This window comes from Exophiala bonariae (genome assembly GCF_035927105.1).
Source record: "Exophiala bonariae strain CCFEE 5792 chromosome Unknown scaffold_23, whole genome shotgun sequence".
NCBI lineage: Eukaryota > Fungi > Ascomycota > Eurotiomycetes > Chaetothyriales > Herpotrichiellaceae > Exophiala > Exophiala bonariae.
The window spans coordinates 409,028-431,493 of NW_027042498.1; the positions used below are offsets into that span (position 1 = coordinate 409,028).

Genomic DNA, 22,466 nt, shown 5'->3' on the forward strand with positions numbered 1-22,466 from the left:
AGTAAGCCCACCTGCTTGCCCTGGACCGAGGGACGGCTTGTCCGCTCAAAGGCCCTGCAGGCTGCACACCATTGGATGTCATCTCTTCCAATCCAACTGTGCGCATTGCATTACTGGCTTCTGATTTCTATGTTCGAGAACCAGAGCCATGACTATCATGACAGCGGCTCAACGTCGTGGCTGGAAGGATCAAGACTTGAATCGCATGCCAGCCCAAATCTACCCAGGGCCATACGTCACCCATCAATCAGTGGCACTGGCTCATTCTGCCTCTGCTTCCACTCCCGGCTCTTCGGTGCCCTCAGCCACCTACTCACAGATATCCAGCAATCCACTCTACCATTCCGTCCACCAGAAAGCCCAAAGTGACAACTATGACCCCGTATGGCGCAGGCCAGCCCAGCAACTATCGGCTGAACATTCTGACCAAGTTGTCCGTCCTGTTCGGTCTCGATCTCGCCTGCAAAAACGTCCCTCTCAGCGCGCAATGAAATCATCACACATGTCTAGCATCCAAAAGAAGGCCTCTTTCGACAAGAACAACCTGACCGCTTTACCTCAACAGTCAGATCCTTCTACTGTCCCTGAGAGGTCTTCCTCCCTACGACTTAGACAAGTGCGTCATTCCGCAGGCACGGACCGACCGAAGACTGCAAAAGAGAAACCTGACCGCACAGACGCAGTCTATTCAGATGGCAACCAGCCATTCACACATTCACAGACCACCGTACCTACGAGACCCAGGACAGCACCATCAGTGGACAACCTCAAATCGAGAACACAGACAAGAACTCAACCTCCTCTGCCCACTCAGACTTCCACGGCTCCTGTCCAGAGCCCTCTACCTGCGTCAAATCGAACACCCCGACATGTCGCCCTTGCACCGTATGACCCATTCCCATTAAATCCGTTATACCACATACCGAGCCCACCTCTCTCGAGTCCAGACCTGAAATCCGCCCCAACCTCTCATCCGTCATTAAAGTCATCCTCTAAGAACGAGCAAATCACTATGGCCGCGCAGCAGCAGTCTCGACATCAGGATCGAGCCATCACCCCTAGTGAGAATGCAACACAACAGCTTGCGGCCTACGTACAGGCTCACCCTCCCAAGAAGAGAAGTGTCACAATACCTACGACACACGACACCGTTGTGACAGAGACAATGCACCCGGCAGTGACTCGCGAAGTTATTCGAGAGCACCGTATTGAGGTTTTGCGGGAAGAAATTACACGTGAGATTCATGTGCACCACTACTTTACACACGTACAACCGGTGCGGGCTCTGGAAGTTCTTCCAGCGCGGCACTTCCTCGTCGACCCCGAAACCGGGGAAAAGAAAGAAATCCCGGAGCCGGAGGGCTGGTCAATGCCCGCCAACCTGCAGCCAAGGACACCCGACACTTCTATCCTGGCGCCTGTCACCAGGCATTACCTTGTCAACGAACAGCATCCACTGGGGATTCTAGAGTCATCGCCCCCACCGCACCCACCTCCGACACAGCCGTTGCCAGCGGCACCGTTGATGGGGAAGGAGGAGGAGCATTATCGTACGCCATCAACGTCACGCCGGCCACCTTCAGCATATCAAAATGCACCGAAGAACGCCTCAGACGAAATGAAAGCATTGGCCGCTGCCAGTCATAAAGCGACATGGACTCCATTTCCACGTTCGACGAGCAAAGCAAGTCAAAGTAGCCGGTGAGCATGGCATGACATACGCTGCAACGGATGGAGACCGAAACGCTTTACATCCTGTCCGCCGACGCGGTGTGGTGTCGCGCTGCTTAGTTGGAACCTATTGTACCGATTGGTGTCGAAACCTGAAACACTGCACTTTTCCAACCCTGTGCCGATCCTTTGTCGATCCCGCACATAAATCCGTGGAAGAAGGAACACGTTTGGGGCTATCATCAGAATTGTGGTACCTTGTCTTCCAAAGTCAGCCAGCAGAATCGCACACCGCGCCAGGTATGGAATGGCGCGGATCCGCTCACTGGGTCAAGTAGGCAGTGATATTCAAAGACGGGAGACCAGGATCCCTCCTGACTTTGAACCTATCCATGAGGCATAGAAGGAAAGGCATTCACATAGGCGAACACCATTAATGCCCAGGCAGTCACGAAACTGCCGAAAGCTGGAATTTATCCGAGGCGAAGTTTCAGACACCAGGCCAACTTGCCACGTCTCACTTGACCACTCTCCGCATTAATACTTGCAGGCATGCAAAATGTCCCCGGAGCGGCCTGACAGGAAACCTGTAGACTTGTACATACTGTATATACTCGCATCGACTTGAGCCGTATGATTACTACATATGCCACTGCAAATAGCGCATTTCCAACGAGCATCGGAGGGAGGGAGCACTGAGCATGGAGCATTGATCTTGCACTTGTTGCATATCTGCATATCTGCATATTTAGCACTTTCTCCAAGCATGTATTTGTGTGATTCTGTATATATATATATTATATGTTTATTGTCTATCTGAATCTGAGCTTTACACCGTAGTTAGATCCACTGGGGGTTTCTGATCACCCAATGACACGTTGCAACAGCATTTGAGACTCTGTTCTCTTGCAGTCTGGTCGCCAGCTTCCGTGAAAAGCACACTTGTTCCTCAGTGGTTTACGACGTAAACTTGAGGTGCTCTTGCCGCATTGGCACTTTAGAAAAGGTAACAATACATTGTGGATTTCAAGTCATCTATGAAAAAAAAGTTGGTATCTCAGGTCTATTCTCGACCATGGTTTCAACCCCCCCAACGCCATAATATTAATACCCAATATTTTGATACGAATACTTAGTCGCTCATGCATGGTTTAGCCCCCGACTCCTTGCATGTGGTGTTTGGAAGGAACAACATGATATAGAATGTAACAACGGTCTGGACACACCGGATGCTGTCGGCCTGTGGTTTGGAAAGACTACCGATTTCGATCAACAGGTGTCTGTCGCCAGAGTGTGTCGCCACTGAGCCGACTGACAGATGCACTGACGATGTTTCTCCACAGAGATTGCGCATGCCGGTCGTTTTGATGTGTCTGTGAACCTCCCAAGAGTGGCGTTTCTACGTCTCTGCCTTGCTCAACATCATCATCCGTTCGATCTTCTTCGGGCCGAACGGGGATCGGAATGGCTGCACTGGGCTCGTCGTTGGTGGTTTGTGCAGCACGAGTCTGCACATCATCGCTTGTCTGTTCGTCTGGAAGCGTATCAGCTTCCCATCTTGCTGAGTTGGCTCTCGCAAGCGATCGAACTACATCTCCTTTGCAAATGGGGCATGTTCGCCGTCTAGTGACCAGCCATGGTGTAATGCAGTCGGCATGGAACTCGTGGCCGCACGGCAGAGACATGACTTGACTCTCGCCATCCACATACTCTTCCAAACAAACCACGCATTCGACTTGTCGACCAGTGTAGCGTTTTCGCTTAGTATATTTGGATGTGGATGTTGTCTTTTCTGCTGACGGGCTTCTTGGAATAGTTTGTGAAAGACCACCATCAACACTGGCACTGGGAAATACACCTATAGTAGTCTGTGAGCGAGTGCGATTGGGGTTGGTCGGACGGCGCGAAACGTCCTGTGAAGTGGAAATGAGAAGGGGTGAGGTCGGCGAAAATGCTTCTGGCGCTGCTATTTGTGAGGATGTGGTGGATGAGGTGGTGGTCATAGTATGGTATGTTCGGACTGGAAGACGTTCAACCACAGACTTGGGTGCTCGCCATCGCCTTCGCCGGATCCGGGACCGAAGTAATAGCAAAGCGTACACGACGGTCAGCGTAACAAGCGGGCTGACAACGAGAACTAGTAGGGTATCAAAGAAAGGATTGGTGGAAACACTTGTCGGGGTCAGTGTCACCCACAGTCCTTCGAGTTGCACTTCATCATTCGATTTGCGGCTTGATGGACCCTTGGTCTTGTGATCACTAGGCTCTGGGTCTTGAGTTGGTCTTCTCTTGTTGTCGTTTTCATCTACCTCGTCGGACTTGAAAAAGTCAAGCCACGAACCGTCAGAAGATTGTCCTCGTGGCTGTTCATCGTCTTTACCGGACTTGGGGTTACCCTTGGGCCGGTTTCCACGTTGTGGACGACTATTGGCCTGATTGGAGTTCTCCTGATTATACTCTCCACTACCAGGGGTAATGCTCCCTCCTTCGAGCGTGGCACCTGGAGTAGAGGATGGTTTGACGCGGTTTGCGGTTTCTGTTACGGCTTCTTTGCCATTCTTTGGTTTGCCGAGAGTCTCACCTGAACCTGGTGTAGGTCGAGGGGCTACCAAATCTGCATCTCGCCAATCTTGAACGCCGATCACAAAATCGTCGCCTTCCACTCGGCGAGAGGTGGAAGTCTTGGGGCGTGGTGAAGGAGTTGGAGGAACACCTCGGTTGTTGACACTGGTAGTCTGCGGCTTGTTGAGTGAGTCAGCTGGCCGATCGTCATCCCAGTCTTCTAGCAATACCCAGTCGATGTTTCCACTGCTGGGCGGCCTTCGGCTGTCTTCACCATGTGTGAATGGAGAGTTATCACTCAAACCAATGGCTGAGAGAATGTTCTTGACCCAGGTCGTGTCGTCCTCTTCACGACTGCCTCCTGCATTTGACGTAGCAACATTTGTGGGTTGTCTGGTGCCAGTCTTTGTTGAGGTAAAGATAGGTTTGCTATCATCAGGTTTAGGGATTGGAGCCTTGTCGGTGGGAGGCTGTGAGGTCTTCTGGCCGTCGATGGTGATATCATCCTTGTCTTCTGCAGGGACAAGAGAGGATAAAAGATGAGCGGAAGTATAGGATGTAAATAGAGCAGGAATAGTGACATTCGAAGTATCACCCCTCGCGTACATAATTGTAAGCTGAGCGCCGCGTTCATTATCGCCCACGATCAGAGCAATACCGCCACGACGTTGAGCCCACTTGACTTTCTCAAGAAAGCCACAGCCGCCACGGGCAAGCATGACAACCTTACCGGCAATGGCTGCACTCTCTTGTAAGGATTCAATATCAGCATGAGTTGATTGCTTGGTCTTATCGGCCTGGCCCACATCCGCCGGCTCGCCGGGGCTACCAGGTGTGGCAGGATTGGAGTCTTGTAGCGGGTGGTGAAGATAGTCGTCTGTACCATCGTCCATCTCCGGTGAGCCATCAGATAGATGGTCAGGATCATCTTGAAGGGCATCACTTGCGTGACCACTGGCAGGCAAGTCACGGGACACAACCGAAGACTTCTTCTTTGTGTAATCGGGGTGTAGTCGCTGAAGGTGTTTATGGACCGACTCGCCCCAGCCTGGAACATCCGAGCAGCCAAGTTCCCAGCCAGCAACGTGAATGCTCTCTTCCCTCAATAGAGCATCATCACCGAAACCCTTGCCCACCCAGAGCTGACCACTCAATCCCCTAGAGGGCAGACTTGGCCCAAAGGCAGCGGGTCTAGCGAGGAAAAAGGTTGAATTGTCATTGGTAAGGCTGATGACGGCCGAAGGGGGGAAAAGGGAAGAAGGCGTTGAGAAGGAGAACAAGGACCTTAAGCGACTCGATCTTGTATTGTAGCCAGCATGGAAGGAGTCGGCAGCGCTATCGACGGCGGTGAAAAGGGACCAGCAGGTCAAGGCTATAGGCAGAGCGACGAATATAGCCAACAGGAGGATGAAGCGGAAGGGACGCATGTTAAAGTGATGTTGGTGGTGGACAGCCGTGGTAGGCGGGGGGTTTGTTGGCAGTCGATTGCCCAGTAATCAAGGAGTACTTGGACTGCACGCCATACGCCGTGGATGGAGTGAGGTTGAACTGGCGTAGGTCTGAGAACGTGGACAACAAGTGAGGAGAATTCAAGATTGAAAGGAGGACGTAAGTAGTCCAGACAGTAGAGAGAAGAGGGCAATAATGGAAAGAGAAGTGGTGCAGCCTGCCAGTGGTTCTGGAGTTCTGGCTGGACCTTCACACTTGGTGGAGATGCAGGACATCAAGGTTGGAGCAGGCACGCAAACGCAAATGCAAAGGCAAATGCAAATGGCACACGCTCGCGCTTTCCCTTCAGGCTACGAAGTACGAGTACCAACGCCACCCACCCACTACTACTACCAGTGGTCACGTGAACAGTTAACTAGAAGGGCCCCAGACAGGCAAGTTTGATCACCAGGCAGTTCAAGTTGGAGTCTTACACAGGCAAAATAAACCCTTTGCTTTCTCTTTCTCAAAGATCAATACCGAGATTATCATAGTGGGTGATCAAAAGATGCCCCTTGAATGGGTTATTTCGCTCAATCTGGATCATGCTGCATCAACTAGTCCAAGTGAGTCAGAAGGATTGCGTGTCGTCCCTCAAAACCCCATCCACCACCATCACTCGAGGTTATCGATCTCAGAGGTTGATGATCTCAATTGATTTGAATCGTCGATCCCACAGCCAAGATAAAACACATTCTTTGACCTGGCCACTTGTTCGTGATCCCGACGGTGAATGACAAGCAAATATAGCATGACCATTCCTACCAAACTGCACCCATTGAAACACATGCTCCATCGAACTTGGATCGTCCGCGGCCCATAACTACTCGTAAAGCCTTTAGGCTAGCAAAGCCTAGCAAGAACCTTCTCCGGGCACGCTTTCGGCCGCTCATAACAAATGCCCAGGGAGCCACAGTCCGCAGAGACGCCCGAACGGCTGCACCAAACACGGGCACCATGCCTCATTCGGACGTCCTTTCGTCACTCGATTCAGATTGGCGACGCCCAGAAGCGAATTTGCAGGTCGTTGATCCCTTTCTTCATGGTTCGGGCTGGCATTTTTTCATCATTCGATTCCTTCACCAGCCGTCCTGCACCTTTGAGAGGCTTTGACATCCTCTGATCAATGACGCCAATGACGGTCATGGCTGCAAATCCCATGTCCCCATATCCTTGGGATGGCGATCTGTGCTTTCGCATTGAGCATCCTCTTAGCATTCTCCGGCGCACCAGTCGTGCATGGAGATCAATACCCTGCTATGGCTGTCAAAAAAAAGAGTCAAGGTCTCTCAGTCTGATTATGCTCCTTTTCTCCATTGTTGCTCGTTGTTCATGCTGCGCTGGTCAATCGTGTGCCTCTATTCCGTACCCATTCATCAAGTTGGATGTGTGTTTATTGTCCTACTGCCTTGCCCCATTGCCTGATCACGCTTGCCTTCAGCCTCGTATTCTGTCCACCCGACCCTCGTGTTCTGCAGGCTGAGCTTTCCTTGCGTCCATTCCATCCAGCGACCTGTTGCACAGAAGAGCAGTCACAACCCTTATGATGGAGAATATCAAAGAGAAGGCCGCCCCTCGGTCTACTTCAAACAAACCAAAGACAAAAGCATTACTGCCATCAAACCCATTTTCAGATGACAGGATGCAGAGCCCGCGACCTGTCTCATTCCTCATGAGGATCCCAGATGGCCCCCGCAATCATTTTATTGCAATGATGGGCGAGTTTGCTGGAACTTTTCTGTTCTTGTACGGTCCCCAAACTTTTTGGACTGGTGCTGGACCCAAATGACGTTTTCCATCTAGGTTCTTTGCCTTCAGCGGTACACAGGTCGCCAATACTCCTCAGACCACTTCTGGTAATACCAGCACAAATCTTCCTCAAGGTCCAAATCCTATCGCGCTACTCTATATCAGCCTATGCTTCGGTTTCTCCCTGGCGGCCAACGCCTGGGTATTCTTTCGAGTCTCTGGTGGTCTGTTCAACCCTGCGGTAGGTCGAACCAATACTAAGACACGGGGATGGACACTCACACGAAGCAGGTCACATTTGGGCTATGTTTGATTGGGGCTTTACCACTCACCCGCGGTGCATTGGTTTTTATTGCCCAAATGTTCGGTGCGATGGCTTCGGCAGGTGTCGTCAAGGCACTTTTCCCTGGCCCACTCGCCGTTACGACTTCTCTAGGTGGTGGAACAAATCTGGCCCAGGGAGTATTCATTGAAATGGTTTGTGTACTGTTTGGTAGTCCGATCGTTCATCTACGCTGACACTGTCCTAGTTTCTCACCGCTCAGTTGGTATTTACAATCATCATGCTGGCAGTCAGTTTATTATTCTATTCGCCTAGCTTCAGCGCAACCCACTAACCAGGAATACCTCATTAGGCAGAGAAGCACAAAGGAACATTTCTCGCCCCTGTTGGCATAGGACTGTCCCTATTCATTGCAGAGCTGTCAGGTAAGAGCTACACAGATCGATCACGGGCTGTGTCTAAAAAATCACAGGTGTCTATTACACGGGCGGATCCCTCAATCCAGCTCGAAGCTTTGGCCCATGCGTTGCCAACCGTGATTTCCCGAGCGAGCACTGGATCTATTGGGTTGGCCCATTGATGGGTGCGGCCCTAGCATCAGGCTTTTTCTGGATTATCAAGAGCTGCGAATACCAAACCGCAAACCCTGGCCAAGGTTAGATCTTCAGATACTCATTGGTCTCTCACTCACCAATTTTCTAGACTTCGACGACCTTGAAGCGAGTGCCTTCAACCCCGAAGAATCTCTCACCCGCCCGGTGGTGATGCCCAACGCGATCATTGATCGGCCAATGTCCAGTGACCGAGGCTCTCGGCCCTCTGGGGACGATCCTGCCAGCTCCTTGCTGGCGCGACTTCAATCCGGTGACCGTTCAGTGCTTCGTCAAGATTCCCGGGAAGCTCGAGCGGACGGTGTACAACGTGGCCAACAGTCTGATGGCACCGGTAGCAAGACATACGTCTCTGAGAAGGATGGTTCAACAGACAACAGCAATATTCACCACAAGACAACCATTGACCCATAACTGGCTGATACTTTGGTTAGTTTCGCACATCAAGACTTGCTTGAGAGACTTGTGAACAAATTCTGTGATACTTTTTGGGACTTTTTTTTGGTACAATCTTGGGCCGTTGTACAACGGGAGGATAGTTCTAAGCTGACTCGAAGATTGTTGGTTCGCACCTTGCCGAGCGATGTCGTGCGTTCAAGCAAGCCCTGTTCATATTTGAACGAAATCCTCATGTATCATCTATCTACTTAATTACAACTCCATCCATGGTTGGCAGACAATCACCATTATGATGCAATAGAAATTCTTTATAAAGCATAATTTGATGGTACAGTGAAGAGCTCGGTTATGGGTCTACAATATCCGTGTGCCACTTGGCCGAGAATCTGATTGACATCGAGATGGCCTCTGACAAAAGGGTTTGTCTGAAAGTGCTCAGTGCTCTCGCTCAAGAACTTTCGCCTTGACCACACCCGATTCCCGCTCCTTCCACATGTCTCTGGGTATCACAAAAGTGGCCAGGCCAGCGGACATAAGGGGCACGCAGGCTACGGGCTCGACAACCCCCAAGTCCCTCCCTTCGGCGTTGGAGCTATGTTGCAGCATTAATCTAACCAGTCCGTTCGCCATGTAAAGACCTTCACTCGCTTAAGTGTCCCTCCTTTCACTACTCTAGGAAGAAATGCCTGTGATGGATGGATGGTCTTGATAGTGATGTGGCTGGAGAACACATTCTTCGGCCAGGTTTCGGCACTTAGTGTGGCTTTTGTTGTGTCCGACTTCGATTCCTTAGACAGCTCGCGTTGATATTGGTGTCGCTAGTGATTTCGTCGTTCTTCGTTGGAGAAGTTCTCTTGGTAGCAGGTAGATCAGAGTTCACCGTGAGCTTAAATTCAGTCCATATCGGCAGCGTAAGAATCCGCGCGCTTTGAACAGTCGAAGGGCGCATATCATATGTGCTTTGCATGTGCCTGTGGAGGCGGCCTCTCTTCTTGGTAACCTGCCTGAGGGCCTGCTGACGGAGCAATGGGAGGGAAGCACGGCCTTGAAACCCAACCCGTCTTCCAGGACTCGCTATCACTCATCACAAGATGTGTCTGTCATGCATTCAGCACGATCTCACGACTTGTACCTGCCGTGAATCTGACGGATCTGTTCTTGGACATTGGGCCCCGGTTGTTGGTATGGCTGGGTTCCAACGCCGGGATAATTTCCTCCAACATCAGGCGCCCCTTCCATGCGCATTCTTTTTCTCCGTTCTTCCTCTTCCTGCTCACCCAATACACGCGCAGCGGCCTCGGCCAGAGCGTCTCCGCTAGAGCCTGAGCCTGACCCATCGGTCTTGGCTCGGAGACGCTTGAGGTTGGCCGCTACATCAGTGCCGCCAAGGTTGGTGGTCGAGAAACGCGAAGCAGCTTTGGCTTGCTGCTCTTTCCATCTGGGATCCAGCAGTTCGATACGTAAGTGAGCATCCAGTTCGGCAACGGGGATCTGTTGTCCACAGTTTGGGCAGAGTGCTGTTGCCGTCCGCGCGGTACGCTGTTGTGCTCGGGGAATGTAATCGGACTTGATACGCATAGGAGGCTGGCCTGGAAGTGATACTGGAGCTGGAGATGATGTTGATGGTGGGATGTTGTGGGCGGCGACCGGGACTGGTGAGGGTGCGTAGTTTGGAGGTACAGGGCTGATGGGAAGTTGTGGTAGCGAGGGCGATGGCGAGAACATTGGGACTGGGAGAGGCGCAGCGGCATGATTTTGTTGTTGTGCATATGAGTTATAGTCTTGGTAGGCATAACCATTCATATCGTCGGTGGGCATCGCTTCCTCGATGCGCATGTCAGGTCGCGAGAGAGACATCATGGCTTTCTGCTCTAAACTGGCACTCTGCAAATCGTTGAGAGTTGTGGGAGGCGGGAGATCTGCTTGCTCATCGGCATCGGTGAAAAGAACGGTTTCAACCACGACAAAGTCATGCCAGTCGACTTGGGCATAAGCCAGCTTTTCGGCCTCATCGGCCTCCTCTTTCTCCTGTTTCTGTGTCTCGAGCCACTTGACGTATTCGGACCGCTTCTTAGCCAGGGTGAGGACTCGAAAGTGGTCCTGGATGTTGGCTTGCAGGGCCTGTATTCGGGCCTGCTCCGCTTTCTGGCCTTCCTGGCCAGTTTGTAAGAGAAGAGTATATTGGTCGACCAAGCGTTGGAAGAAATTGTAGAGGGAATGCTGTGGGCGGAGAAAATCGAACTGAAAGTTTCTGGCTTCACGTTGGGACAATGCAGTCATCCAGCTTTTGCCTTTCCGGGCAACATGTAGCGCTGTGAGTTTGACAACCTCGAGATCTAGGGCACTGATATTGGGCATGCGGGCACTGAATTGAAACTCTGGAGGAGGCTCAGGACCTTTTGGTTTCTCTGGGATGGGTGTTGCATCACCGGCTCTTCCAGCAGAGATGGCTGTACCTCTACCCGAGCGGACCTCTGAGAGTCGCCATTGATAGAAGGGTGCATATGCGTCTTGAGGGGAGAGGAAGGAGAACTTTGAGTTTGCTTGTTCCTTGTCGCGGATGCGGTCTTCGAAAACGGGGCCATTTCGCGCGACATACCCAGCAGTCTTTTCGATAATGGCGCGGATGTCTTTGGGAGGAAGAACGACGCCTTCAGGAACCTTGGTGGCAGCCTCTGGTAAGTCTGGAACTGCACCGTTTTGAGCCATGATTGGCAGATGGTGAGGGTGGGAAGGGTTGCAGTGTCTGGCATAAAATGGAATGGAACTCGCAGAAAAGATGCTTGGGGATTTGGGGTGTGTGGCTGAAGTTGAAAGTGTGGCTGCGAAGATGTGGCTGATGATCCACGGGAGCACGTGATAGCGGTCGTTTTGGTTAGTGATTGATGTCGTCCGGTCTTAAACTTCCTAGGTATCGTTAGCGGCTGCTAATGCTCCTGGTAGTACGGATAGTGGATCAGGATAATAATAGGAGACGCGACTCAACTCAGCTCCGTACTCGTGCATGTGCGTTGCGGTCACGGTGCGGAGAGACAGAGAAACAACGTGAATTGCATTTGGTGGTTCGAGTTACTCGACTCAAGTCAACCGTGTCCTTCAATCCTGTCATTGCAACTCCTGATTTCTATTTCCCCTTCACAGCCTCAGGGCCTACATTTTTTTTCTTAACTCTACAATTCAACCCCTTCGTCGTCTCTGTCTTCTTCTTTTTGTTCTTTTCGCTTCTTGACGAGGGTCGTATGACCTACCCTTGATGATTTCTCCCAATTCATTTTCTTGACTCTCTCCAGTTTTCATCCCGTCTTTCTAACCCTTCTCTCATCGACCTTTGGTCTCGGGTGTATTGGCACCAGTTGCCTTGCCCATCACCATACCCTATCGCCCATCATGGCAAACACTCTCCCTAGAAAGCAGAAAGGTGCCTCACCTGCACCTCCACAAAATATCCCTCGATCCCCTGCGCAGCCCAGGAAAACCAAACGAAAGAGCTACGCTTCCGAGGGTGTCACCGACAATGATATCTTCCTGTTACCTGTCGTGGACTATCAGATCATGGCCGTCTTGACTCTGATCGGCGCTGCTGTCCGCTTGTTCCGCATCTCCCAACCCACCAGTGTTGTATTCGACGAAGTCCAGTACGTCCACCGGCTCCAATTCATGATTGATGCTAACCATACCTTAGCTTCGGTGGCTTTGCGACCAAATACATCAAGGGGAAATTCTTCATGGACGTCCATCCTCCTCTAGCCAAGCTCCTCATCACCCTGGCAGGCTGGGCCGCTGGTTTTGACGGAAGCTTCGACTTCAAGGATATTGGAAAAGATTACATCGAGCCCAAAGTTCCATACGTCGCAATGCGACTCCTGCCTGCCCTTCTCGGCGTACTGACTATCCCAACCATCTTCCTGACCCTCAAAGCTACCGGTTGCAGAACTTGGACTGCCGGCTTGGGTGCCGCCCTTCTCATCTTCGAAAATGGCTTCATTACCCAGTCCCGTTTGATCCTGCTCGACTCCCCTTTGGTCATCTGCACTGCGGTCACTGGATTAGCATGGACGGCTTTCACCAACCAACATGAACTTGGACCCGACCGGGCGTTCGATGCCAGCTGGTGGTTTTGGTTGGTCGCAACTGGTTTGGGTCTGGGCGCTACCGTCAGTGTAAAGTGGGTTGGTCTCTTCACCATTGCGTGGGTTGGAAGTTTGACTATCCTGCAACTCTGGGTCCTCCTTGGTGATACCGTCAATGTCACCCCTCGGAAATGGTTCAAGCATCTTTTTGCCAGAGTCTTTTGCTTGATTGTGATTCCCGCGGCTTTCTACGTGGGCATGTTTGGCATCCACTTCTTGTGCTTGGTCAATCCTGGAGATGGCGATGGATTTATGTCTTCCGAGTTCCAAGCTACTTTGAACAACAAGGGAATGGCAGACACTCCAGCCGATGTGGCCTTCGGAAGCGAGGTGTCCATTCGCCATCACAACACCCAGGGAGGATATCTCCACTCTCATCCTCACATGTACCCGACTGGAAGCAAGCAACAACAGGTGACCCTCTACCCTCACAAGGACGAGAACAATGTCTTCCTTCTTGAGAATCAAACACAGCCCATCACGGCCGACAATGTCACCATTGGTGGACCTCGCGCCTGGAGCAACCGCACCACCGAGTACATCAAGGATGGTGATGTTATAAGACTCTATCACATCATGACTCATCGTCGTATTCATTCGCATGACGTCCGACCGCCGGTCACAGAAGCTGATTGGCAGAACGAGATCACTGCATATGGCTACGAAGGGTTTGAAGGTGATGCCAACGACTTCTTCCGAGTCGAAATTATCAAGTCGATGTCGGACGGAGAGGAGGCCAAGACCAGACTACGCACCATCCAGACCAAGTTCAAGTTGGTTCACATCATGAGTGGCTGTGTACTATTCTCGCACAAAGTCAAGCTCCCTGATTGGGGATTTGAGCAGCAAGAAGTGACCTGCGCCAAAGGTGGCACTCTGCCCAACAGTGTCTGGTATATCGAACAGAATTACCACCCCATGTTCAATGAAACGGCCGAAAAGGTGAATTACAAAAATCCTGGGTTCTTGGGCAAGTTCTTGGAACTTCAGAAAGTCATGTGGAGAACCAATGCCGGATTAGTAGAATCTCATGCCTGGGACTCTCGGCCAGGATCATGGCCAATCCTTCGCCGTGGTATCAACTTCTGGGGTAAGGACCATCGTCAGATTTATCTGCTCGGCAACCCGGCTATTTGGTGGCCATCAACTGTGGCTATCTTGACCTATGTCGCCTTCAAGGCGATTGCTGTGCTACGCTGGCAACGAAGCTTCAACGACTATTCCGAGGTCAACTTCAAGCGATTTGACTACGAGATTGGGCAGACGGTGCTTGCTTGGGCGTTCCACTATTTCCCATTCTATTTGATGGCGCGCCAGTTGTTCCTTCACCATTACTTCCCAGCACTCTACTTTGCCATTATTGCCCTTTGCCAGATCTACGACTTTTTGTTCAACCGCATCGCATCGCTCGGTCTCAAGCAATACCCTGGGATTGGTCGAGGCGCGGCAGTTGCATTCGTTGCCGTTGCCATTGCAGTCTTTACGCTCTACGCACCTCTGGTCTATGGAAACCAGTGGACTCAGGACAAATGCAAATCCGTCAAACTTTTTGATACCTGGGACTTTGATTGCAACACGTTCCACACTGATGTAAGTTAGATGGCTGCAAGCAATAATTTTCTGGTGTGCTAACAGGAGTAGTATTCGAAGTACAGCCTTCCAAACCTACCGGAAGCCACTCCTACAGTGCCAGGACAAAAAGTCGACTCTGAGCGAAAGGACGATGTTGCGATATCGCAAAAGGCTGGTGAGCCACAGGTCGTTGGTCAAGAAGAAAACGTGGAATATCGTGACCAGGATGGAAATCTTCTCGATGAGGAGCAGGTTGCTCTCCTGCTTGCAGAGGGCAAAGCCAGTTTCCAGACCAAATACGAGACGCGGACACGGATGGTGGATGAATTCGGCAACGAAGTCAATGCATCTGGGGTGGCACCAGATCACCCTGATGTGGAAGGCCAAAATCCCGACACTAAAGGGGTGCCTGAGGAGAAGGGTCGAAGCCAACCAGCAGAAGTCAAAGCTGGAGGGTCAGTGAAGAAGGAAGATGATGGCAAGGCGAAGCCAGCAAGTGATGCCAGTGAGGCCACGAAGTGAATTGACGATGAGCTGGGAGAGAATGAATGTCCTGAATAAAAAAAATGTGTGTAATTCTACTATTTAGAGGCCTCTGGGTATCTGACGTACATACACTGGCAATCAAAGCAAGTGAGCGTGTCACGTGGCAATGTCTCCTAGAGGATTTATCCGTCGAGCCCGCGTCGGATTAATCATTTACTTGGGCAACAAGTGCAGTCGTGGTCAACATAGAGGGCGCCCCACGCCCCTGTAACAACACAACGTAACTGCCCAGCTCGTTGCCGGGTCTCGCCTGCCCCAAAACAACTTTCCCTTCCCAAGTTCTTGACCCCTCCACTCCAGGTTACTGATTCACTGCCTGCGCCTTGAATTGGGGGATTTTCTCATTCAACTCCAAACCTCCTGCCACAACAACATTACCAACGCTTGATTCCTTTTCCACTACTACTGCACTGCTTTACATTCCAGGCTTGTACTTCATTTCTGTCCACTATCCATCGCACGTCATCTCCACTGCAGATTTATTCTATTCTCTTTCCCCCGAACCACTCGCATCATGGGCGAATCAAGGTACACATGTCCACCCTGTTACTTTTGTCTTCAAATTATCCGCGTCGTCTAGCCATCAGCACCGCAGCTAACTCGTCTTCCGTGTAGGCAAGAACTGCTTCAATGGCTGAACGGATTGCTCCAATTGAATGTCACCAAAGTTGAACAATGTGGCACGGGGTAAGATTCACCCTTGATCTATGGATTCCAATGTCGCGTCCTGACAATTCTATCACAGCGCGGCCTTGTGTCAATTATTCGACACTATATTTCGTACGTGCCTTCTGCCTCAGCCATCACATACCACACCATAGAGAAACCGACTAACATGAACGACCAGTTGATATTCCCATGGCACGAGTCAAGTTTAATGTCAACACTGAATATGCGTATATCCAGAACTTCAAAATCCTACAAAGTGCGTACATGGCTCCCCTGCTCTGTATTTTGCGCTCATTCTGATGTCCCCGCCAGACTGCTTCACAAGGCATGCCATCGATCGAACCGTGCCGGTCGAATCACTCATCAAATGCAAGATGCAAGATAACCTAGAGTTCTTACAGTGGTCAAAGCGGTACTGGGATCAGTACTTCCCTGGACATGACTATGACGCTGTCGCTCGCCGAAAAGCTGCTGGTGCCCCTGCTCCTGCCGCCGCTCCTGCAGCCGCACGGACAAGCACCGGCGCAAGCACCACCAGAAAACCCGGTACCACTCCAGTCAGCCGTCCTGCTGCCAGAGGCGGCTCGGCCTTGGGTGCAGGCAGCGGAGCGCTCAGACAAGAGAACGACCAGCTCAAAGAGGCGATTGCCGGCCTTGAAAAGGAACGGGATTTTTATTTCAGCAAGCTGCGAGACATTGAATTATTGCTGCAAACTGCCATTGAACAGGATCCTTCGATTGAGACAGATGAAAATGGTTTAGTCAAAAATATCCAGACCATCTTGTACAGCACAGAAGAAGGCTTTGAAATTCCTGATCAGGAAGGTGGGGAGGAGCCAGAAACCTTCTAGGAACGGCCCTTTGGCGACACTACGAATATCTACTCTACTACGGCACACGATGCGATCAGGAAAATTCATGCGTTTCGAGCGATTTATGACACCAACAGGGAGAAGAGCGTACGGGAGATCGCTTCGATGATTTCATGAATGGTCATGAACACTCTGTTCATCTGAGCGCTCCATTGATCTGGAAACGACCACATACCACGCGTCAGATGGCTCTTTCCGAGTCGGCGCCTAGACCAATGTTAGACAACCCAAAAATAAAGATACCCATCCGACAGTTTCTGCCCCTAGATTAACGCGAGTAAATGTGCTGATCCAGACGGAACCAGAGGTAGTCCAAATTCGGCCCGGCCTAGGCTTGCCAAGTCACCCATTCTTAGAACCGAAGTATGCGACCGTGAATCTAAAGATTGGATTCTCCATCAAGTGCCATATGGCGCTGTTCATGAGTCCGCGCGGGTATTGTTCTCGAGAAGCACCTCGTGCTATAGTTATGTCTACCACCCCACTGCTCTCGGTTGACACTGATGACCGAGTACCTCAATCTCTACAAGAATCTCTTAGCTGAGCAAAACTACAATTGACATCATAATATACGCCATGTGGATCGCTGGACAGATGCTGGCCAATTCGGGAATCTGGCGACTTGATCCCAAAAAGCTACTTACCGCTCGAGACGCTGCCAGCATACTACGCAATGAAGCTCCAGAATCGTCGTGCGCTCACACTCGTTCGCCAGACCTCTGCATTTCCTTCGAGTGGTGATGAATCGCAACGGATTGTATTGCCAAGCCCGACAAGGCTGCAGGCCCCTTTCCAGCCTTACGGCAGAACAGGCGCGTTCTCGGCGCCAGCTTTTATACCCTCGTCTCGCTCTCCACTCAGGGACGTTTGGAGTGGCGCACTGCTTGCCATCGCATTGTTAGTTAATCCGTCTTCTTGACATTGAACTAGCGATTGCGACAGTCGAGCTCGTTCCTGCAACAGTGACATGAACATGTTGGGTTTGGATGTTCGTGACGATGATTGAGATTGACTACGTTTGTAAAAGCCTAGTTTGAGGTCTATATATGAGGATCTTCTGCAGCTTTGTTTCACAAGAGGTCTGCATCTCCACGAATAACCTGTTACTGATATCAACTAGTACACGAGAACCCCTGCATACAGACCTCACTGCCTATCAATACCACCCAGTGGGAGAAAAGGTTAATGTCCCTTCGGCATCTCGATCACCAGAGGCCAGGGTGCGGTGATAAGCAGAGACTTTCTGGACCATCGCGCCAACCAGTGGATGGTGAGTGGTTACTGGATTGCGCCGTGGGACGACGAACACTTCCAACAAGGCTACCATCGCCTCACGTCGGGGGTTCCAGGAAATCCACACTGGAACATCATCGGCTCTGCCAGATTGAAGTTCTGGCTCCGTGGGACTGCGATCGGCACAGCCATCGAATGCAGATACCACGCCGCCATCACCGACTCCCACTTGACAGCCTTACTCGACTCCCCTCAGTTGTGGATCGGCACTGACCATCGCAGGATTCGCAAAGCAACCCATCTTTACCGCACACGGAGAGTTTGCATCGTCATTGAAGACGAGAATATGGACGAAGTGGAAATTATCGCCGAAGTCGGGCACCATGTTGTAGAGTTTGCTATTGGCACCCGTGTGGAGGGCTGACCAGATTTCCACCGCACCGTAGAGATCAGCTTATGGTTCCCGATCGTCTCTACAATAGAGCGGGTAGACATTGTAGGCACACCAATCGAGGACTTGCCGCCTTGAACATACTCGCGATTGTAGCAATGTAATTAGTCAATCACATTGCAGTACAGTCGCAACATTCCGCGACAGATTTCTACCAGTTGCGGTGAACCGTATGTTCGACTCGTGGTAACATGACTAGTTTGACGTTCGAGCCTTAGGACTGGCGTTTGCACGCTCAAAGGCGGGCTTTCCTTGAGACTCAGTCACCGCCACCGTTCTCTGCCAAACGGTGATATGAAGCAAAATGCAGAAACGTTTTGTGTGAAGGGATTTCGCTTCCGAGGTCGACTGTGCCATATACTTGACTAAGGTATCATTGCATATCAGCGTATGCTTGGATGGAAACAGACTGTCAGACCTGCTGAACATCAATGGGGGTGATTTGGGAATAATTGTCATGGTTCCAATGGTACTTCTGCCTCCATTCCGTTCCATCCAAGTCACAGATTTGATGACAAACTTTCAATAATGACTAGATGACAATAAATCAGCCACAACTTTCAAAAGGTATAAATGTGTCCTTTTGCACCAGGGTCTCTCCATTTCAAGGCCATTCCAAAGGTTGAGAAGCACAAACTTCAGAATACCCCCTTGCCGACGATTTATCGACCACCCTGACACAGAAGCGCAAACGAGGTTATGGCAACGGCGGCTCAAAACAACAAGCAGATAACCGCAGTGGGATGTATTAGCGAATCATTCGTCCTGGGACCTGTTGATGCCCTGGGGCCTATCATTCCGCTGCCCAGTAGTAATCTTGATGGGTACAGCTCTCAGCCTGCTGGCCTATCCAATAACAAGAAGCTCGGTATCTGCGTTACTGAAGGAAGGGGGATGATAATCAATAACGCGTTCCGGCTGGACCCAACAAGCATTTGCGTCAGTGACTGGATAGCAAGGTACCCGACAGAAGAGCGTGAGACGCTAAAAGTCCAACACGCCAGACCTGGAAATTTTATAATCGACATCATGGGCATGGTTGATGTGAAGTTTTGGCTGCCGGTTTTGCCGCAAGGATTCATCAAGGTCGTGCTGTCTGCCTTGGTCACAAATGATCATCCAGGTCAAAATGGCTTGCTGAGGCTGGCCAACTCCCAGATGTGGATTAGATCAAACGCTGCGAGAATCTAGCCCGATCCATTGAGTCCTGGAAACTTCATCTGCAACGATGATGATGGAAGAGTTTGGCCCGTTCGACCTTCGGAGAACTCATCTCGACCCCGGTAAAGAGCCAGGATCATAGACGCTCTCTCAATGACACTGGCGGTCCGTGAGATCAGCTCGCACGGACAACAGTGCACGAGTACCCCAATGTATGTGAGTTTCACTCTTCAGGAAAGGGGTTATATGTCGATTGTGATGGTTGGGAACACGGAAGTCGGGACGGAAGGGGGTTGGCCGTGGTAAGTAAGATGTCGAAAGGGTGAGGTATATCATAATCAGTAGACCTGGCCATCCGAAGTGGCTTCATTCAGCATCATTAGCGTTACCCAACAAAGCAATATATGAACATGAAACTCCATTCGCGATAGGGTACCTAGGTAGCCAGACTCTCATGACCGATGGTTATCAGATAGTGTAGGTGGACCGCAACAACAAAAACCCCATCCCAAATTGCCCCTGGATCGACATTCGTGAGGATGGCAGTCTTCTAGTACGATAACCTTGGGGAGTCGAGTCTGTCCCAAGCCGCTTCGTGCTTCTTTCTTGAGACGATGAAGTAATCACTCACATCATCCACTGTGAGATTTGCCAAGGCCGGTACTAGGCCTAAACCGGACTGTATATAGAGCAGCATTCTTTTTCATAGATTCTTAGTTAGACCCTCAATTAACTTATCAGTTGAGAATCACAACTTGAGAACCACACGGTGAACCGTCACTAACGAAAGGATCTTTTTCATGTTTCCGGACAGGGTTTGAACCAAGCTGCCAGGCTGATTCAAGCTGGTCGGCTTGGTCTGCCCCATATGCTCTCTCCCACTTGATTTCCCTCAGATCTACAAAGTATGCAAACGAGGGAAGACAAATGAGATCTCAAACGGATCAGCTCAAGATGATGGACCGAAAGTATTTCTTCGTGGAAACTTTACCACGTCAGGCTCCAGTTCTAGCAAAGCAATTGCAGGCCTCAGAAGCTCGATCCCACTCTGCGACTGTTTCTCATATCAAACTAGCCCATAGGCGGAATAAGGATGAGCATCGACGGAAAACCTAATTACCTCGAAAGAGAACTGGCATTTCCCAGGAAGATCAGTCAGGTAATTTCCCTCACTTTGTGCCCATAGTAGCCTTGACTGAAAGACACTGCAGAATCCCTTGATGGCGAAGATAAAGATGGAAATCCTAAGCAATTACCTTTGAAGTCATCACGGCGGGCAGTGGCTATCGCCCCACCACCAATATCATTTATTGGCGCTGGTAAGCGCGATCCTTTCAAGACTCATCCCAGCCCGAAGCATTCGACGCGTTCTGATGAACTCTTTGATTGGGGTATCTCTAAGTTTCCTTGTAATCCTGAGTACTGCGGCTAATAATCGACCCAATCAGCTGTAAATGATGCTGCAGCCATGTTATTCGAGATCCAGCCTAAGAAGTCCCAATCCACTGCCATCGTGACAACAGTCCAGATGGCGATGCAGGATGAAGCTGCGTTTCATGCTGGTATGGCTATGTTTGCTTCCACACGGGAAAACACATGTGGCATCCACCTACCTCGTGAGGCGACATACCACAAGTCTGAGTGTGCCCGGATAATTAGCACTCGCCTTACTGGCAATAACTTGCCATCGGAAGGAACATTGTGTGCCGTCATCCTCTTATGGGCATATGAGGTATTGGCTGAAGACTAAATAAGCCGTCTTGGAACTGACAGGAGACTTAGTCAACCTTGATGAAACCCGAAGCATTGCACGCCCATGTCGATGGACTTGCATTGATGGTGAGAAGAAGGGATGGTATTGTAAACCTTGGCCCAATGATACAATGCATGCTAGCATGGTGAAAATGGAAGTCCGCAGAACTTTTGAAAACTGGCTGACGAGGCCTGAAGGTGCATTATTCTCAACCGCGGAGAGATCGAGGTGCCATTCCAAAACCGGAATGAAACTCCTACGACAACACCTTCCGGGACGACTTGGATTTTCTCCCCACACAAAGAAACATGGCATTTCTTATCTGATCTCCATTGGCTCTTCTGTTCGAATCCTTCCATCTTCGAAGACCAGACGAGGTTTTTCAAACTTGGATCTCCACTTCGCCGTCTACTATTTCCCACTGTCGACCCAGCGAGCCTCACAGCCTTCCCAGATCAAACGAAACATAATGTCATGTCCATGCCTCGTTTTATGTGCCTCCTTTGAATTCTAGCAATATTTCTGGAGCACGCCCAGTTCCCATCCAGGTTCGCAGCTGAGTTACAGGAATTGCAAAACCGACTAGTACACTACAGCCTCGGTGCTTCTGGATCACCTTTGATGCTGTGCTGGGTGCTTTTGAGAGACGGCGATTCAGAAGGCCTCCATCCGCGATCCTGGGCGATCGTGAGGTATATCAGTGTTATCAAGCCGTGGGATGCTGACAATCAGCAGAATTTGACGACGCTTTTACGTGGATATCTGCTTCGTAACGACACCTCTAAGGCACAACAACAACGATACTATGTTGTAATGGAGAATATGATGGGCAAGGTGAGCACACACAGTGAAGGGAAACAGTAATAGTGCAGTTGGACCTCTACATATTGGACTTTTGTAAATAAGGGTTGCCACACACTTTGTAATGCAAGATGAAGGGCCGAGTAATAATAATCTGCTGTTATCTATGGATTGCCCGAAGCCAGTAAGCTCATAGTACCATTGATCAGCTCAAGTGTATCCTGGGGATTGCGATTATCGAGCTCCAGCATGCAAGTCGAAAATAGCTCCATATGTGTACCCGGCGTATAGGAACAACTAGTCTAAAAGCTCACAAATGTCTGTGCGCTCATGTTGAGAATTGAAGGACACATGAAGATGGCCTTTCTCCTAGAATCAAGCAGGCAGCACTTCAGAAACGTAGCCTTGGTTCCCTACGGAAAAAAGTTGACACCAATCATTGCTCGAGGTATATCATCAAATATGAACATCGAAGTGGGATCATGAGACCACGGCGAGAGACAGGCACGAGACGA

General features: G+C 50.6%; 6 protein-coding genes across 6 annotated transcripts; 4 read left to right on the forward strand and 2 right to left on the reverse strand.

Moving 5' to 3' along the window:
• Positions 1–148: 148 nt before the first annotated feature.
• On the forward strand, positions 149–1,705 carry LTR84_006201 (uncharacterized protein; the record flags this gene model as incomplete). Its single annotated transcript, XM_064849762.1, has 1 exon — positions 149–1,705. One exon carries the CDS (start codon positions 149–151, stop codon positions 1,703–1,705), a length of 1,557 nt encoding a protein of 518 aa, XP_064703517.1.
• A 1,222-nt stretch (positions 1,706–2,927) lies between these two features.
• LTR84_006202 (uncharacterized protein) lies at positions 2,928–5,660 on the reverse strand (the record flags this gene model as incomplete). Its single annotated transcript, XM_064849763.1, has 1 exon — positions 2,928–5,660. One exon carries the CDS (start codon positions 5,658–5,660, stop codon positions 2,928–2,930), a length of 2,733 nt encoding a protein of 910 aa, XP_064703518.1.
• Positions 5,661–7,435: 1,775 nt separating this feature from the next.
• Positions 7,436–8,778, forward strand: LTR84_006203 (uncharacterized protein; the record flags this gene model as incomplete). The annotated part of the gene is made up of 7 exons (XM_064849764.1): positions 7,436–7,467; positions 7,525–7,711; positions 7,762–7,947; positions 8,001–8,042; positions 8,106–8,178; positions 8,226–8,408; positions 8,456–8,778. 7 exons carry the CDS (start codon positions 7,436–7,438, stop codon positions 8,776–8,778), a joined length of 1,026 nt encoding a protein of 341 aa, XP_064703519.1.
• Positions 8,779–9,882: 1,104 nt separating this feature from the next.
• Positions 9,883–11,472, reverse strand: LTR84_006204 (uncharacterized protein; the record flags this gene model as incomplete). The annotated part of the gene is made up of 1 exon (XM_064849765.1): positions 9,883–11,472. One exon carries the CDS (start codon positions 11,470–11,472, stop codon positions 9,883–9,885), a length of 1,590 nt encoding a protein of 529 aa, XP_064703520.1.
• Positions 11,473–12,150: 678 nt separating this feature from the next.
• Positions 12,151–14,987, forward strand: LTR84_006205 (uncharacterized protein; the record flags this gene model as incomplete). The annotated part of the gene is made up of 3 exons (XM_064849766.1): positions 12,151–12,398; positions 12,446–14,483; positions 14,535–14,987. The coding sequence occupies 3 exons, from the start codon at positions 12,151–12,153 to the stop codon at positions 14,985–14,987; spliced, it is 2,739 nt and encodes a 912-aa protein (XP_064703521.1).
• A 538-nt stretch (positions 14,988–15,525) lies between these two features.
• LTR84_006206 (uncharacterized protein) lies at positions 15,526–16,531 on the forward strand (the record flags this gene model as incomplete). The annotated part of the gene is made up of 5 exons (XM_064849767.1): positions 15,526–15,539; positions 15,627–15,698; positions 15,757–15,791; positions 15,859–15,936; positions 15,993–16,531. 5 exons carry the CDS (start codon positions 15,526–15,528, stop codon positions 16,529–16,531), a joined length of 738 nt encoding a protein of 245 aa, XP_064703522.1.
• Between the last annotated feature and the right edge of the window lie 5,935 nt (positions 16,532–22,466).